At 37.2% G+C, this 17140-nt stretch overlaps 1 protein-coding gene across 1 annotated transcript in view; it reads right to left on the bottom strand.

Moving 5' to 3' along the window:
• Positions 1-10973: 10973 nt before the first annotated feature.
• The window catches only part of il20ra (interleukin 20 receptor, alpha), a 9508-nt gene continuing 3341 nt past the window's right edge, over positions 10974-17140 (bottom strand). The window contains exons 4-7 of the mRNA XM_016469234.1: positions 14243-14418; positions 14017-14161; positions 13587-13726; positions 10974-11920 (exon numbers count right to left, since the gene is read on the bottom strand). Coding sequence (XP_016324720.1) covers positions 11327-11920; positions 13587-13726; positions 14017-14161; positions 14243-14418 — 1055 coding nt within the window. The 3' untranslated portion in view covers positions 10974-11326. The remainder of the gene's footprint in view (positions 11921-13586; positions 13727-14016; positions 14162-14242; positions 14419-17140) is intronic.

The following is a 17140-nucleotide window of genomic DNA, read 5'->3' as shown; positions in this document are numbered from 1 at the left end:
ACCCCCTTGTGTTTTTTGCAGTTCATCTGTGTCACACTAGATGACACTGTTGGACAAATAAAGAAGTGCAATTAATTTGATTGAAATTTTTTGACATTAATGAGCCTTATTTTTCTGTAGTATTTATATATAAAAACTGGATGATTTAACTCTTGGGGGCTGCATGCACACCCATACAGTATATTTCACAAAAATGCTTACTAGATGTAGATCCATATATAGGCTCCATCATATTCAAACAATAACATTTTTACAGGAACAAGCAACAAAACAAATAAATTTTACAGGACCATGCAGCAATTATGGGGACAAACCAAACCCACCAATTGCATAAAGCTAATTTCATGCTTTGTGGTATTACAGCGGCACCGACTGAACAAGCCCTGCTATTTTTTTCTGCGTGTTGTCAGAGTGAGCCCTTACATAAGTGCATCATATTTAATGCAAACATATCATTCGGGTTGAGAATTATTGATATGCTATTTATACACTGCCTGGCCAAAAAAAAGTCACCATTTGGATTTAAATACTGAATGAGAAAACGCACTGCATCAGTTAGGGCTAAAAGAATTGTCGCCACATATAAACATATTAATCACTGCAATTATTAAATCCTAAAATCTTAAGTATTTGCTTATTTAAATCTAGAGTCGACTTTTTTGTCAAAAACATTGCACCTCCCAGATTTGATGGCTTTTTTTTTTAGCGCAAGAGTTTGACATTTTACCTAAAACACAGTCGTTCAGTGGTTTTGTACCAATCGGGTGAATGGCCCAGTTCGCTAAAGTAGTTAAATCTAAATCTAATCTGGCCTAACCATGGGAACTTTTCTATCATTATATTCAACAAGTCTGGAGAAATGTGAGACTGTTTGTCAAAAAAAAAAAAAAGACAGTTTGATTAAGTCTTTGAGCTGATTCGACTCAAAAGTGTGATTAATTCCCACTTGGAATAAAATATGCATTTCTTAACATGTTTTTAACATGATTTTTAGTTTGCGTGGGCATAACTTGAATCCGTCACCAAAGAAATGTTACTTTCTCAGAAAATCAATTACGTTTCTTGGCCACACAGTTGATGAGACTGGTGTCTCTACTGACCCTTGTAATGTTGAAAGTATTGCAAAGATGACCTGTGCTGACTTGATGAAACCGGATGGTGTGACTCCAAGTCAAAAATGTAAGGTTGTTCCTTGGTATGGTGAATTATTACCAACACTTCATTCCCAGGTATTCATCCATTGCTAAACCTCTCTTTGAATTGCTTGTGGGTCAGACGAGAAAGTCTAAAGGCGGTTGGAAGTTGAAAACATCCTCAAAGGGGCATAAGCTTTCGTGAGCACTGGACTTTGACCACATTAGAGCCTTTGAGATGCTGAAGTTGTGCTTGTTTAATAGTGTTGTTCTGGCGCATCCAAACTTTGATCAGCCTTTTCTGCTTTCCACTGATGCCTCATTGGATGGAATCAGGGCTGTTCTTTCTCATGTGCAAGAAGGTAACACTATAGCTAGGCCGCCGACTGCATTCTCTAGTAAACTATCTAGCTCATAGATTAGAATTTCTAGCCTTAAAATGGGCCGTTTAGCCATTGGCTAAAAGTTAACAAATTCATTGTCTGCACCAACAAAAATCCGCTGACCCATATCATGACTAAGCCAAAATTGGATTGTTGTGAGCAGCGATGGGTGGCGAAAATGGCCAGCTATGATTTTGACATCAAGTATGTCCCAAGCTCCCAGAATTCTGCTACTGATGCTTTGAGCCGAGTGCCGACACAGGTTTCTGAATAGGCCATTTGATCCCCTTGTGCTTGCCTCTGTCCAAAATGCTTTCCGGCAGTCAGTGAACTGTGCTGATTGCTTCACTCATGCAGATTCTGTTGTCCAGAATCCTATATCTGCATCAAGTGACGTTGTTTCAGCAGTGTTGCGTTCTCACAGTGAGTGGGAAACTGGTGCACGAGTTTGTGCCATGACAGCTTTGCAGAGTTTGCCTCAGATGGTTGACATTAATTATGACTATCTTGATGCTTATACAGGGAGTGAACTTTGTGACAAACAATGCAATGGCAGGATTATCTCTCGTGCTTTGGAGTATGTGGAGACTTGCTGTAGGCCAGGGCTAGTCAACTCCAGTCCTGGAGGGCCAGTGATCTGCATAGGTTACTATAAATTATCCAAAACACCTGTTCGTCATTTTTAAATAGTCCTGAATACTTTGATTAGCTTGGTCAGGTGTGTTTGATTAGGGTTGGAACTAAGCTCTGCAGGACACCGGCCCTCCAGGAGCCGAGTTGAAGAGCGCTGCTGTAGGCCTTCGAAGAGATGGCTGCAGTGGTAAGGTATTTAAAGCATCGGGAGAAACTTACAGTTGTTGGTGTGCTTTACAGGGTGTCTAGGGACCGCTTGTTGAGGTCGAAGCAGTTTCAGTTTGTGGTTCCCGACTCTCTCAGAGCTGAGGTGATGAAAGGCACGCACGACCACGCAGGTCATCAGGGTCAGTTCAGAACCTTTTTCTGGTTGCATCTAGACAGGAATGCACGTGAGTATGTACGTCACTGGCAGTGATGTATTGTCAGCAAAACTGCTGAACCCGATGGTCGAGCCCTTCCAGTGAATATACAGTCCAGCAGGCTTCTACAAATGATGGGAACTGCAGAGACTCTGGAGCTGCAGGTAAAATGACAGTGTGACAACTACGACTATGTTCACATGCTCATCAGAGCATTGGCAGACAGCAAAGCAGCGTTCACGTTTACATGCTCTGCTTTAGCGGTGTATTCTTAACCCGCGCACACCTGCAGCTCCGTCAGTGATCGCTTTCTTCACACACACTCTCTCAAAAACACAAGAAAGCCACTTATAACGCAAAGAATGTCAAGAAAACACTGTTCACATTTCAGTATATCTCTAGAAATTACAACGGATCATAAGTGCATTTAAACACAGTCACTTAATTAGTGCTTCAGATTATTAACACAAGAAACTTTTAAAATTGATATTTTTCTATAGATTGCTGTCTATAGAAACTTTGCAAAGGATCATAAGTGCATGTAAATGTAAGAAATGTAAAAAAAAAATTCTGTATAATAAGTTGCTATCTGTAGAAACTCTGGAATGGAGCTGATTTTACAAGTGCTTGTAAATATAGTCACTAATCGATGCTTTACTAGTGACATTAACCTAAGAAAAGTAAAAAAATTCAATGCTATATTTGTATAATATTTCAGAAAGCTGCTATCTGTAAAAAATCTGGAATTTGGCAGATTTCTTAAGTGCTTTATTAGTGACATTAATGTAAGAAATATAAAAAAAGATACTTTTAAGATATTTCAGAAAGTTGCTATCTGTAGAAACTTTGAAATGGATCATAAGTGCATGTAAATGTAAAATGTACATGTAATTATATATATATATATATATATATATATTATTATTATTTTTTTTTGTATAATAATAAGTTGCTATCTGTAGAGATTTTATAAGTGCTTGAAAATGTAGTCATTAATCGGTGCTTTACTAGTGACATTAACCTAAGAAAAGAAAAAAAAATGCCAGTGTAGTCGGCTTCATTAACAAATGACTCTTATGAACCGGATCTTTTTGAGTCAAAAACACAAAGCGCGGCCCAGTTCACTAATTAATTGTTTTTACATTTGTTCGTGAATCAGATAATTACTGCTTCTCAGGTAACTCAGAAGTCCTCTGAGAAATCTAATCCCGTCCGGATAGCCTATGTCTGAGATTCATCGCGTAATTGTTTGGTGATCCGATTCTCCGACCGCTCGCTCCACTTTCATCATGGATATAAGCCGTGACAATAACATGAGATCAATAAGATGCCGATCACGGAGACTAATAGCAGAGTTAGGTAAGAATCTAGTCGTATTGCAGTTCTCTCGATTGTTAATATAACTGATTTTAGTTGGCACTTTTTTTCCAAACCATTAATTCAGTTTTCAAAACAAAGACCCGTTTCTCAAAAAGTTAAACAATGAGTAAGTTACACATTAGTTAGCAAAACTGATGACACACCAATCAGAATCTGCATGCTAACAACGGAGAGAGCTCGAGCTGAGCCAATCATCTACAGGGCTTTTATACTTACGCATATACAGTATAATTACAGTACATTAGATCATGGACGTTTCACTATTCTATATGTACAGTAAACTGTAGCACATGTTGTATACCTTCGAGCGTGTGACTGTCAAATTGTATTTGTAACCATTTTTTGTGAACTGCATTTTTGCAGAACTGAGAAATGACTGCCTAGAGATATAGCTAGTCTTGTGTCAGGAGACCAAGAAACTGCTGTAGTACTGTATACTGTAATGACATTTGGCAGAATGTGCAGAGGATGCGAAATTAACTTTTTTAAATTTACTTTTTTTACTGTACTGTATTTTACTGTACAATTCTTTGGTATTTGATCTTTTCTAGTGCTTTTCATCTACTGCAAGATTACTTTACAGTAGTAAAATGAAAATGATCCCCCCCCCCCAAAGTTCATTGCTGAATTCTATTGTATCTGTATCTGCAATTTAATTTATGTATACTGTAATAGACATTGAGCTGCAAAAATAATTCCTGAATCGTAAGAGTTTTTTGTGACAGTGTTATTGATCTCAGTGTTCACTGGGCAAGATTTGAATTGTGTGTAAGCATTTACAGTTTTTTCAGCTGCTTACACACAAAATCTTTACTCGTCACACAGTGCAAGAGATGCGAGGCATTTTGCATGTTGTGTGCAATTCTTGGATTTGTGTGTAAAGTTTTGAAAAAAAAAAAGAGAGGCACAGTTTTGAAAATGTGTGTAAGCAGTTGGGGAAGAAAAACTGTAATAACTAGATTAAAAAAAGTTTGAAAGACAAATGTATGCTGGCTTGTCTAAAAGTCTTGTTTAAAAACGTAAATGGTTTGGTCAGTTAGATGCTCTCGATGTTTGCTAAAGTGTTGCTGGTTGGTTGCTAGGCTCTTGCTATGCAGTTGCTGGGGTGTTGCTAGAGTATATGTTGATAGAGTTTGTTCTGGGTGATTACAGACATTCCCACCTCTGTTAATAACAGAAAATCAAACAATGTTTTCAAACATTATTATTGTATTTCTTTCTAATGTTAGGAAATTCAAAAGTGTTTGTTGCTCTTAAACTTGCACTAAACGTGATTATACCATCTAAGTAGCCTATGTCATTTTAATAGAACTGCATGTCTTCTTTAGTGATACAAGCTCAGAAACATTTATAACCTTTTTTATAATCATTTATTAATTTGTATTAAGTTTTTTATATTCTGTATTGACTTGGTGCCATGATGGATATTGAAATGTTATTTGTTTTTCATTTTAAACAGTATAGATGATTACTTAATGGTAATACAATATCTGTGAACACAACTGTGTATGTCAGACCATAAATCCCCAGAAACTATGCATGGGGGCTTGCTTTGGTGTTGCCACCCCTCACAGACCCCATGCCACCCTAAAAATTATTCAGAACACACAATTTCATAACATGTGTTTCACCCTAAATGAAGCGAAGTGCATCCACCTGAACGGAAGCTACGTTTGTGGGTGTAGGAAGTGGTTGCCAGGGCTTAATGGTAAAATTAATTAATGCTACTTAAAGAGAGAGATTTGAATTGTGTGTAAGCATTTACAGTTTTTTCAGCTGCTTACACACAAAATCTTTACTCGTCACACAGTTTCTGAAAGCTGACACTCAAACAGCAGAAGCACACACCAAATCTTCAAAACCATACACTAATTCTCGGCCTTTGACTCCGTTTCCAATTTCATAAAACACTTTTTGCAAAACACAACACACAATTCTCTATGTAAAACAAAAATCTAACAGGAATTAAAATTATGGTAAAGGTGTTTGCAAATGTTTGCTTTTGAGATGTGTTTGTGATATTTTGAATGCAGTGCTTCATTTTGCAAGAGATGCGAGGCATTTTGCATGTTGTGTGCAATTCTTGGATTTGTGTGTAAAGTTTTGAAAAAAAAAAGAGAGGCACAGTTTTGAAAATGTGTGTAAGCAGTTGGGGAAGAAAAACTGTAATAACTAGATTAAAAAAAGTTTGAAAGACAAATGTATGCTGGCTTGTCTAAAAGTCTTGTTTAAAAACGTAAATGGTTTGGTCAGTTAGATGCTCTCGATGTTTGCTAAAGTGTTGCTGGTTGGTTGCTAGGCTCTTGCTATGCAGTTGCTGGGGTGTTGCTAGAGTATATGTTGATAGAGTTTGTTCTGGGTGATTACAGACATTCCCACCTCTGTTAATAACAGAAAATCAAACAATGTTTTCAAACATTATTATTGTATTTCTTTCTAATGTTAGGAAATTCAAAAGTGTTTGTTGCTCTTAAACTTGCACTAAACGTGATTATACCATCTAAGTAGTCTATGTCATTTTAATAGAACCGCATGTCTTTAGTGAGACAAGCTCAGAAACATTTATAACCTGATGAAGTTTTTTATATTGTGCATTGACTTGGTGCCATGATGGATATTGAAATGTTGTTATTTATTTTTCATTTTAAACAGTATAGATGATTACTTAATGGTAATACAATATCTGTGAACACAACTGTGTATGTCAGACCATAAATCCCCAGAAACTATGCATGGGGGCTTGCTTTGGTGTTGCCACCCCTCACAGACCCCATGCCACCCTAAAAATTATTCAGAACACACAATTTCATAACATGTGTTTCACCCTAAATGAAGCGAAGTGCATCCACCTGAACGGAAGCTACGTTTGTGGGTGTAGGAAGTGGTTGCCAGGGCTTAATGGTAAAATTAATTAATGCTACTTAAAGAGAGAGTTCACACGAAATGAACATTGTCAACATAATGAAGATTTTGTGAGAAATATCTCCGGTTTAATTGTTGTTTACAGCGGTAACCAAGGAAACACTATCATTGCTGTTCATAAGTGCAGCGCTGCTTTGTTTACAGCGGTAACCAAGGAAACACTGTATCATTGCTGTTCATAAGTGCAGCGCTGCTTTGTTTACAGCGGTAACCAAGGAAACACTGTATCATTGCTGTTCATAAGTGCAGCGCTGCTTTGTTTACAGCGGTAACCAAGGAAACACTGTATCATTGCTGTTCATAAGTGTATTGTAATTTACATTATATTTAAATTTTGTAATTTAGCAGACACTTTTATCCAAAGCGACTTACAAACGAGGACAATAGTAGCAATCAAAACCAACAAAAGAGCAATAATATGCAAGTGCTGCTATATTAGTATATTATTATAGTGTTATACTTCAATTTCACAAAGAAACGTGCAGCATTTTGTCCAAGCAATAATAAAAGGACACATTTAATTTATAATTTGTCTTAAATCTCATTTTGTTAAAACAATCGTGAATCGAATCGTGAGTTGAGTGAATCGTTACATCTCTACCCAGCATTAACTATTTCAAGTCTGAAAATCCCTACAAACCGTGTTTATTCTGATTGCATGTGAACCTGTGTTCAATGTTGTCTAGCTCATTCTCTCTGAATGATCATTTTGATTGAACACACATCTCTGACATCAACAACAAAACATGTGGTTAGTGTTTCAGTATTGCATGTGCTGTCCGTGACCAATCAGAACTGCTGTGGAGCGGAGCGCGTGTGTCGATGCTAGACTCCTGATGCAGCATGAGCTCAGGTGATCTCTTCGCCGGCTCCACCACAGCGGCTATAAACTCATCTGCTTTAGAGGAGAACGCATATGCAGCGCTCTTGCAGCTGAAAGCGTAGTATTTCTCCTTGTGCTTTAGGACGCCGATGTTTGGATTACCTGAGAAAAAGAGATGAGACAGAGATGAGATAATATATATACCCTTATACTGCAGAGCCACGTCCTCAAAGTGTTTCGGTTTCGGTTTCATTTTCAAGGACTTTTAGTTTGCTTTCCTCTGTTCCTGTTTGATCTTTAGTTGCTATGACAGTTCATTAATTATCTCTCACCTGTTTGCCGTTGAGGTCGTTATCACTGTGTATTTAAGCTCCTCTCGTGTTGCAGTTCTTTGTCCGGTATTGTTTGTGCTTTAAGGTTGTGTTGCGTTCGATTCTTCGGTCTCCAGTGTATTCATGTTGGATTTATTAGTAAAGAGTATTTGTTGGAATTCTTCTACATTCTGCGCTTGATTTACAGCAAAACCGTTACATTGCAATTCTGAGTTTATATCTAACAATTCCACGGGAAAAAAATGCAGTTTCAGGAACAGGCTTCCATAGATTACAGATCAATCATATAATGAACTTTCAAACCAATAAGTGCAATATCTCTCTACACTATTCCTTCCTCATATAAACATCTTTTCTGTGAATTTGCTGTCTTTCACTGGGGTTTGTAAGGCCCTGCTCTTCGTAATGATACTTTGGAATAATATTGTAAAATGCACTATAAATTCCTTAAAATTGAAAAATTATCACTCCGATAGCACACGTACGTCTGCAAGATCTCTTCATCTGGAAAGCATCTGCTGTGCACAAACGTCTGATAGACATCTTTAAGATGTCAGTTTTACATACACTCTAAATCATAAACATCTTAAAGACATCTTCTAATAGGAAACGTTCCTGAAGTGAAGGCTGTACATTATGATTCTAATACAAAATAAAATACAATCTTGGTGGCACTTTATTTTACAGTGCTGTCCTGCATGCGCATACTGTGTAGTTATTATATTAATTACAATGAGGTAATAACTAAATACTAACCCCAAACCTAACCCATGCAGTTACCTTATATTATGCAACATTTTCTTTAGCGAAGTATACTGTAAGTACATGTACTGTAAAATAAAGAGCCGCTGCAGCAAACACACATCACATACAACATCATGCTGTCAGCTTAAAATAGCATGCAGTATTTTGTGGTTCATGTTGTGCTGGCTGTTATGACAGTCATCTTGTGCTGACACCTAGTGTCATGAACGCAGCATCACACACCATCAAGAACACAACAGCTCTAGTAGCACTCATGATTAATTACACAAGAAGAATTACTACAGTATTCATTATTGCCTGGGCAATGGATAATCTATTTATGAGTGAACTGAGCAAGTGTTATGCATTTATATATTTATATTATATTATATTTAGACATTTAGCAGACGCTTTTATCCAAAGCGACTTACAAATGAGGACAATGGAAGCAATCAAAACCAACAAAACAGCAATAATATGCAAGTGCTATAACAAGTCTATAAAGTAATGCATTTAATCTGATTGTATATATAATCGGTATAAATATAATGATATAGATATACAGTATGCATGGTCAAAAGTTTCATCATAAAGATTTTTTAATGTTTTTGAAAGAAGTCTCTTCTGCTCACTAAGGCTGCATTTCTTTGATCAAATAATATACAGTAAAAACACTAATATTGTGAAATATTATTACTATTCCAAATAGCTGTTTTCTATGTGAATATCTGTTAAAATGTAATTAACTGCATTACTTTTTCCTTCACGCCCCACAGAAGTTGTAATTGTGTATCTTCCCCATAAAATTCTTCTACAATGTTACTAACAACATCATTTGACCTCATCACTGGACGCTGATTGATAGTGACTTTTAAGTAAAAGTGTTGTAGTAATTGTCCTGTGTAGCTTGAAGTTAATTGTAGCTATAATTTCTCTGTTACCCATATATGATTATATTTCATGTAGTATTTTATCAAAAGAATGTTCATAAGATTTTTAATTATAGTAATATAATTTATATGGGGATCAGAGGGATGTGGGTGTAATGCCAGAGTTAAAGTAATGCCACAACTTTTTCAAGTCAGTGGTAATAAATCATTGTGTAACTGAACATTCAGTGAGAGATTGTAAATAAATTGCATCATAAAGCTACTGCATCTGTTAGTGATGATGGGAAGAAAAGCTTCAACTGAACACACTTCTCAGGTTCACATTTATTTTATGACGTTAAAAAAAAAGACAATATAAATATAATGACATCAGCCCAAGAGAAGAATGTGAGAGCCTGAACGATGGCCTGCTGAGAGTTAGTTTGATCTGATAATCATTCATTATTATTATACACAAAGAACAAGCTCCTTTTCTGTGCGGCTCTCTCATTTGCATATGAAATAAACATGTTTATAATCTGCAGTATTTATAGTCCCTTTATTAATCTGCATGTTCATCCAATTTTACAATAAACATGTCTTTATAACTACAAATATTAATATTTCAATAAAAATTATCATTTGGTATTTATGTACAATTAAAATAGATATATAAAATATAATATAATATAAAACGTGAATTCCTTCAATATAATATATATTTTTCTGCATCATTGTTGATAAGTACACACACACACTCAAATATTTGCAATGTTTCATCAGAACATCACTGACGCACACAGCAGTCCTGAACAAACTCTTGTTTTCATTCCCTTCTAATGAAATCTGGCTTCTGCACAAGGGGTCGGGGTTTGACAATCACACTTATCTCACTATATTATACTAGATGTTTTACCAGATTTCTGAAGGGCTTTTGTGTGAAATACTTTTTTTTTTATAGCTGAATAATGGATGTTGCAGGGTAGCATCTCCAGCTCAGGTGATTGGCTTAAATTTGTGAGCCTGGAGCACAAAAGCAGTCTTAAGTCGCTGGGGTATATTTGTAGCAATAACCAACAATACATTGTATGGGTCAAAATTATTGATTTTTCTTTAATGCCAAAAATCATTAGGATATTAAGTAAAGATCATGTTCCATGAAGATATTTTGTAAATTTCCTACCGTAAATATATCAAAACTTAATTTTTGATTAGTAATATGCATTGCTTAGAACTTCATTTGGACAACTTTAAAGATGATTTTCTCAATATTTTGATTTTTTTGCACCCTCAGATTCCAGATTTTCAAATAGTTGTATCTCGGCCAAATATTGTCCTATCCTAACAAACCATATGTCAATGGAAAGATTATTTATTCAGCTTTTTGAAATTTTGAAAAATTGACACTTATGACTGGTTTTGTGCTCCAGGGTCACACATCACTTTCAGAACCGAGTGCCCATGAAACAAAGTTTATTTCCCTTGAGCAGCTTCCAGGATCTGCACGTCTGGGGCTTTTGAGGCAAAGCGATTAACTGTGATTGAACACAGAAGCTAAAGAACTGAGCTTTGTTCATGTTCACAGTGAAAGAGAGTTGAAGCAGAAAACAAAGTCCACTGAAAATCCTTCATTATATCGTTTCATTTGTAAACCTTAAAACTGAACACACTAGTGTGTAGCAAAATGCTCTTCATATTCTGTCAGGAGTCTGAAGCAGCAGCGGCAGCATTATTCCTCTCCTCTGTCAGTCCGGGCTGGAGTGGATGACGAGGCCCCAGTCCCGCTCCATCTTGATGAAGTGGTCCGGCTCCGGCTCGCAGCTGTCCCCTGAGCTCTGTCTCAGGATGATGTTAGGCAGCAGTGTGACCGCTTCAGTCTGGAGCTGTGCTTCATCCTCCAGACCTAACAAGCCCATCAGAGGGATCTTCAGTTCTCCAGTCCCTGGGCTCCAGTCCAGGAATATCTGTGCTTGTTCTTCATCATCCGGCTCGTCCTCACGGGCATCCACAGCATGTATTGTGTGTCCTTGTGTCCTGTACGGAGGTTCAAAAGCAGCCGGCAGCACGATGCCGTAATCTCCGTCCTCGCTGTGCTGCGGCTCAGAGTGCACACTGTCTGTGTCCTGCGGGTCAGCGAGCGCTGCATGCTGCTGCACGTAACACACCGGCGGATCAGCGCTCACAGCCCGAGCCGGTTCATCCGCCGCTGACGAGTCCTCAGCACACAGCAGCTGTGGCAGAGCCGCGGATTCATCTCCCAGCTTCATCACGTTAAAGATGACTGTTGCAGACATCTGAGGCTGGAAAGTGTGAAGATTTTCACTCGTGCCAACCACGTGCTGAAATAAGAAGAATTCAGTGTTATAAATGGATTGTGACAAGATGACATGCTATGACTCTCTCCCATCCTCGATGATCTATCCTGAAAGCTTTTTGTGCTAGTATTCATATCCATCTTTTCTTTACATACACCCATACTGTTCAAATGATTGAAGTTGGTAACATTGTTTCTGAAAGAAGTCTCTTCTGCTCGCCAAGGCTGCATTTATATGATTACAAAATACAGTAACATCAGTAAAATAGTGAAATATTATTACAATGTAAAACAGCTGTGTTCTGTGTGAATATCTGTTAAACTGTAATGTATTTCTGTGATGCGCAGCTGTATTTTCAGCATCATTACTCCAGTCTTCAGTGTCACATGATCTTCAGAAATCATTCTAATATGCTGATTTGCTGCTCAAGAAACATTTCTGATTATTATCGATGTGGAAACTGTGATACATTTTATTTTTCAGGATTCACAGATGAATTGAAAGTTCAAAACAGCAGCATTTATTAGAAATAGAAATATTTTGTAACATTATAAATACCTTATTTTTGTAGCTTTTGATCAACTGATGAATAAAAGTATTAATTTTTGTCAGAAAAAAAATCTTACAGACCCCAAACTTTTGAATAATAGTGTCTACCAGAAATTACTTGCATATTATTTTATACATTTTAAAATATTAATATTTTAATTAGTGCTGTCAAATGATTAATCGCATCCAAAATAAAAGTTTTTGTTTACATAATGTGTGTGTACTGTGCATATTTATTATGTATATATAAATACACACATGCATGCATATATTTAAGAAAAATATGTTATGTTTATATATTAAATATACTGTATTTATATATAATATAAATATATACATGTAAATATGTTCAAAATATATGCTGTATGTGTGTGTATTTATATATACATAATAAATATGCACAGTACACACACATATATTATGTAAACAAACGTTTATTTTGGATGCGATTAATCATTTGACAGCACTAATTTTTATATTTAATAATTAATATTTTTAATAATAACGTTATTATTAGTTGCATATTATGGTCCCACTTTATATTAAGTGGCCTTAACTACTATGTACTTACATTTAAATTAATAATTTGGTACAATGCACTTATTGTGTACATGTTTTTACATTGTACTTATATTTTAAAAATACCTGCATGTAATTACATCTGTAATTACATTTATAATTACACTGTTTAAACCTACCCATACCACCTAACCTGTCCCTAACCTTACCCGTATCCCACCTCAATAGCAGCAAAAGTGTTTTGCAATACAATATGAACACAAGTACTTATTTTTGATGTAAGTACATAGTAGTTAAGGCCACTTAATATAAAGTGGGACCCATATTATTATTATCATTACTTTTATTCAGCAAGGATACATTAAATTGATCAAAAGTGACAGTAAAGACATTTAAAACATATATTGTTTATATATGATCTTTTTAATCAAAAGGTGCCAGTGTGCCATTCTGTCTCGGCCAGACTGAATCCCTGCTAACTGGAGGTGTTCTAACTAAGCCAAAGTCAAATAAGCCCATCCTCAGTCCTCTGTGAGATCGCCATCTCTAAATATTGTGTTTGTTGCAGGTTTGTGCTCCAGCAGTGTGTGTTTGTTCTAATGCTGGTGTGCGTCAGTCATACCGTGCTCTTGGGCAGTCTCTGTCTGTGGTCGGTGATGTAGCAGTGGACGAGACCCCCGAGCACAGCGAGGACACACAGACAGAGCGCAGACGGCAGCACGCCGCCCAACATAGCAGCCAGCAGCTGCTCTCTGAATGGATCTACAGCGGAGAGAAAACCAGCATCAGCTCACACATTCACACGCAGAGGAGTGTCTGAAGACTCATGCATGAGGAAGTCCAGCTCAGAGCGCGCTGGGAAAACACCTCAGTTACAGTCAAGCATTACACACGACACGAGCTGATAAAGAGTTTAAACAGCAGCAAAGGTTTCCTCAACTCGTCCTGTCAGTTATGTCAATCAAATACTGCTCAAACCTGTTCGCCTGACGATCTGAAAGTGGAAAGACAAGAATGTGCCGTGGGCTGGCGGAGTTGGGTTTCTGTGTTACCTTTGGCCGTCTCGACGCACAGCCGATCGCTGGGTTTGTAGGCCAGAGGACGAGACTCCGACTGGGCCTGAACCACCACACACAACTGCGTGGAAAAGTCCAGAGGCCCCAGCGTCAAGTTCCCATTTTTAAGACGCATGTAGTTCTAGCAGAAAAACAAAATGCAAGGGAAATGACTTTCCTGTTTTAATTTGGCTGAGTAACCTAGTGCTTCTCAAACACTGACCGTGTGACTGCTCCTGCTGTTGAACACAGAGACGTTATAGATCATGTGTGGGAAGATCTTCCAGAGTGACTTGTCTTTCTTTGTCCTCTTCGTTCTCCATCTGAAGGGCCCCTTTATTGTGACGTCTATGTAGTTTTGCAGCACAGTCAGCTCCAGCAGCGGCGCGCCGAGGACCGCTGCGTGACAGAGATCGATTAGCTCAATAGCAGATAATGATTTGCTTTTAAGAGGGTCAGAGTTCCCTGCTGTTTACTCTGCTGCGATTACTGTAATCGCACATCAAGAGAAGCAGTATGCATGTTATTATAAAACGGATAGTTCCGGTGCTTGATTCTGATTGGCTGAGCCGTGTTCGAAGCTGTTGTAAATTACTCTATAAACACACACCTTTGTTTTCGTTTGTCTGTTGCTCGGCAACCACTTTGTTGCAACCACAACTGTTTCTGAGTTGTTCTGTCAATACTGTTTTTATTAATATCATTACACTTTATTTGCTCTGTTTTATTTTGTGAAACCTTACTACGTATGTGGAATAACCGTTTTATAAAAGCAATAATCCCCGTGAAGCCTCCGCTTCACATCGTGCCTAACAACGCCCCTTAGCGGTTATAAATTCACTGTAAACCACGGCTTTTTGGGGCTTACTGCTTTAATAAATGGCACAACAGAGTAGTCTGTGTGAATCAGAACAACTTAAACATGACACGATGAGTTCATTAACAGGTTTATGCTCCACCCCGGTGCAAAAGACAGTCCTGCTCCGGAAACGGCTGGAATATCTGCAGAGCTTTGTGATAAATCATGAGTCACAACATTTCAGAAGAACTATCCTGACAGGTTAAAGGGTGTTGCAGGGCTGGGCGTTGTTGCGGAATGAAGAAATATCTCTATAGCTCACTCTAAATTCATTGAGGAACACTTAATTTGTGTGTTTTATTTATTTGTGTTTTTATTTCCTAACATGACCCGGTTTACTTCCCTAATAAACTCCCTAGTGGTGAAGTTGATGGAATGAGTTCAGGGCTTGTAAAACAATGCTCAATCTTTGTTGAACACATCTTTGTTGGAAACTCTTCTGAAAGCTCAGATTTCTCTCTCTCACTGTTGTGAAGGCGTCTCAAATCTGAAACGGCCTAACAACACTTAGCAACTTCTCCACATATGGCATAATGTGCAGTCAGGCCATAATCACACAATAAACTTCGAACTCAAAAAAAAATTGAACTCAAGGTTTATTCTGTGATAATAACCAGCCGGTTGTCCTTGATCTCATTTATTACATGGAAAGATTGGTTCGAGGTTCAAATGGTTTTATACTTTTATTACACAAGAAGAACGGTGATGTGGAGTGTACAGGAAAACTGAATTGATCTACCTGTGTTTATTTTGCACTAATGACCGGCTGACTGTACGTTATCCTGCTTATTACACGGTTAGTTACTAAGCAAATGAATAAATAAATACAAATGGAAAAATGGTGAAATGGAAGCAGCAACAGATCTTTTCTTCCATATAGCGATGATTTTCGGAAATGAAAAAGGCGGGGGCTTGGTTCTATGCATCAGTTGTTGATTGGACGCTGGGATGTGGGCGTGGCTCTCAGATGAGCGTGAGCTTGCAGGGGCGGAGCTTGATGATTTGCCACAGACAGCGGTCAATAGTCAGAAATATCTGAATATGTTGTGTCATGTTTCATGTGCTATTTTATTACTGGCATCAACAACACAGTCAGACATGGATTTTAAATATAAAAATGAGCCAGAATCTCTATGTACAGTAATTATATATACCACTATATGTGACCCTGGAACACAAAACCAGTCTTAAGTGTCAATTTTTCGAGATTTTTTTTTAGATTTATACATCTGAAAGCTGAATAAATAAGCTTTCCATTGATGTATGGTTTGTTAGGATAGGACAATATTTGGCCGAGATACAACTATTTGAAAATCTGGAATCTGAGGGTGCAAAAAAATCTAAATATTGAGAAAATCATCTTTAAAGTTGTCCAAATGAAGTTCTTAGCAATGCATATTACTAATCAAAAATTAAGTTTTGATATATTTACGGTAGGAAATATGCAAAATATATGGAACATGATCTTTACTTAATATCCTAATGATTTTTGGCATAAAAGAAAAATCAATAATTTTGACCCATACAATGTATTGTTGGCTATTGCTACAAATATACCCCAGCGACTTAAGACTGCTTTTGTGCTCCAGGGTCACATATAGTCACTACAGTTATTGTTACTACAGCAACATTTCAGTAACTTGGCATTAGTGAGACAGAGATTGAGAAAGCTTTTACACAGTCTGAATGTGAAATGTTTTTATAGTAGGTTTACTAACAATGACTGCATTAACTATGGTATTTATGGTATCTATACTTGCTATGGTAAATAAGCGAGGGATTGAAATTGTCAAGACATTCACATACATACAGCAAATCAGTGTCAAGCTGATCATTATTCATCTTCATACTGCTATTCTCTATCTAGGCTTAAATAAACAACAAACTAACAAAACATCTATCCACACTCTCAGAAAAAAAGTGCAAAAACTGTTGCTTTAGGAGTACAATAGCTTGTCACTGGGGCAGTGCCCTCAAAGAGACACCTTTATCTTCTTTACCCCTGAAGGGTTCATAATAGTACCATAAGAGTACAAATCACTACCTTGAGGGTACATGTTACTACTGTAAGGTACTAATATGCACCCTTCAGGGGTCAAGAAAGTACTAAGGTGTCTCTTTAAAGGGGTCATATCATGCGATTTCAATTGTTCCTTTCTCTTTGGAGTGTTACAAGCTCTTGGTGCATAAAGAAGATCTGTAAAGTTGCAAAGACTAAAGTCTCAAATCCAAAGAGATATTCTTTATAAAAGTTAAGAGTCA

The sequence above is a fragment of the Sinocyclocheilus anshuiensis genome, unplaced genomic scaffold (genome assembly GCF_001515605.1).
Source record: "Sinocyclocheilus anshuiensis isolate Anshui unplaced genomic scaffold, SAMN03320099.WGS_v1.1 scaffold1431, whole genome shotgun sequence".
Lineage (NCBI taxonomy): Eukaryota > Metazoa > Chordata > Actinopteri > Cypriniformes > Cyprinidae > Sinocyclocheilus > Sinocyclocheilus anshuiensis.
Note: the sequence above shows the minus strand (reverse complement) of the source record. Positions and strands in the feature narration are given on the sequence as shown.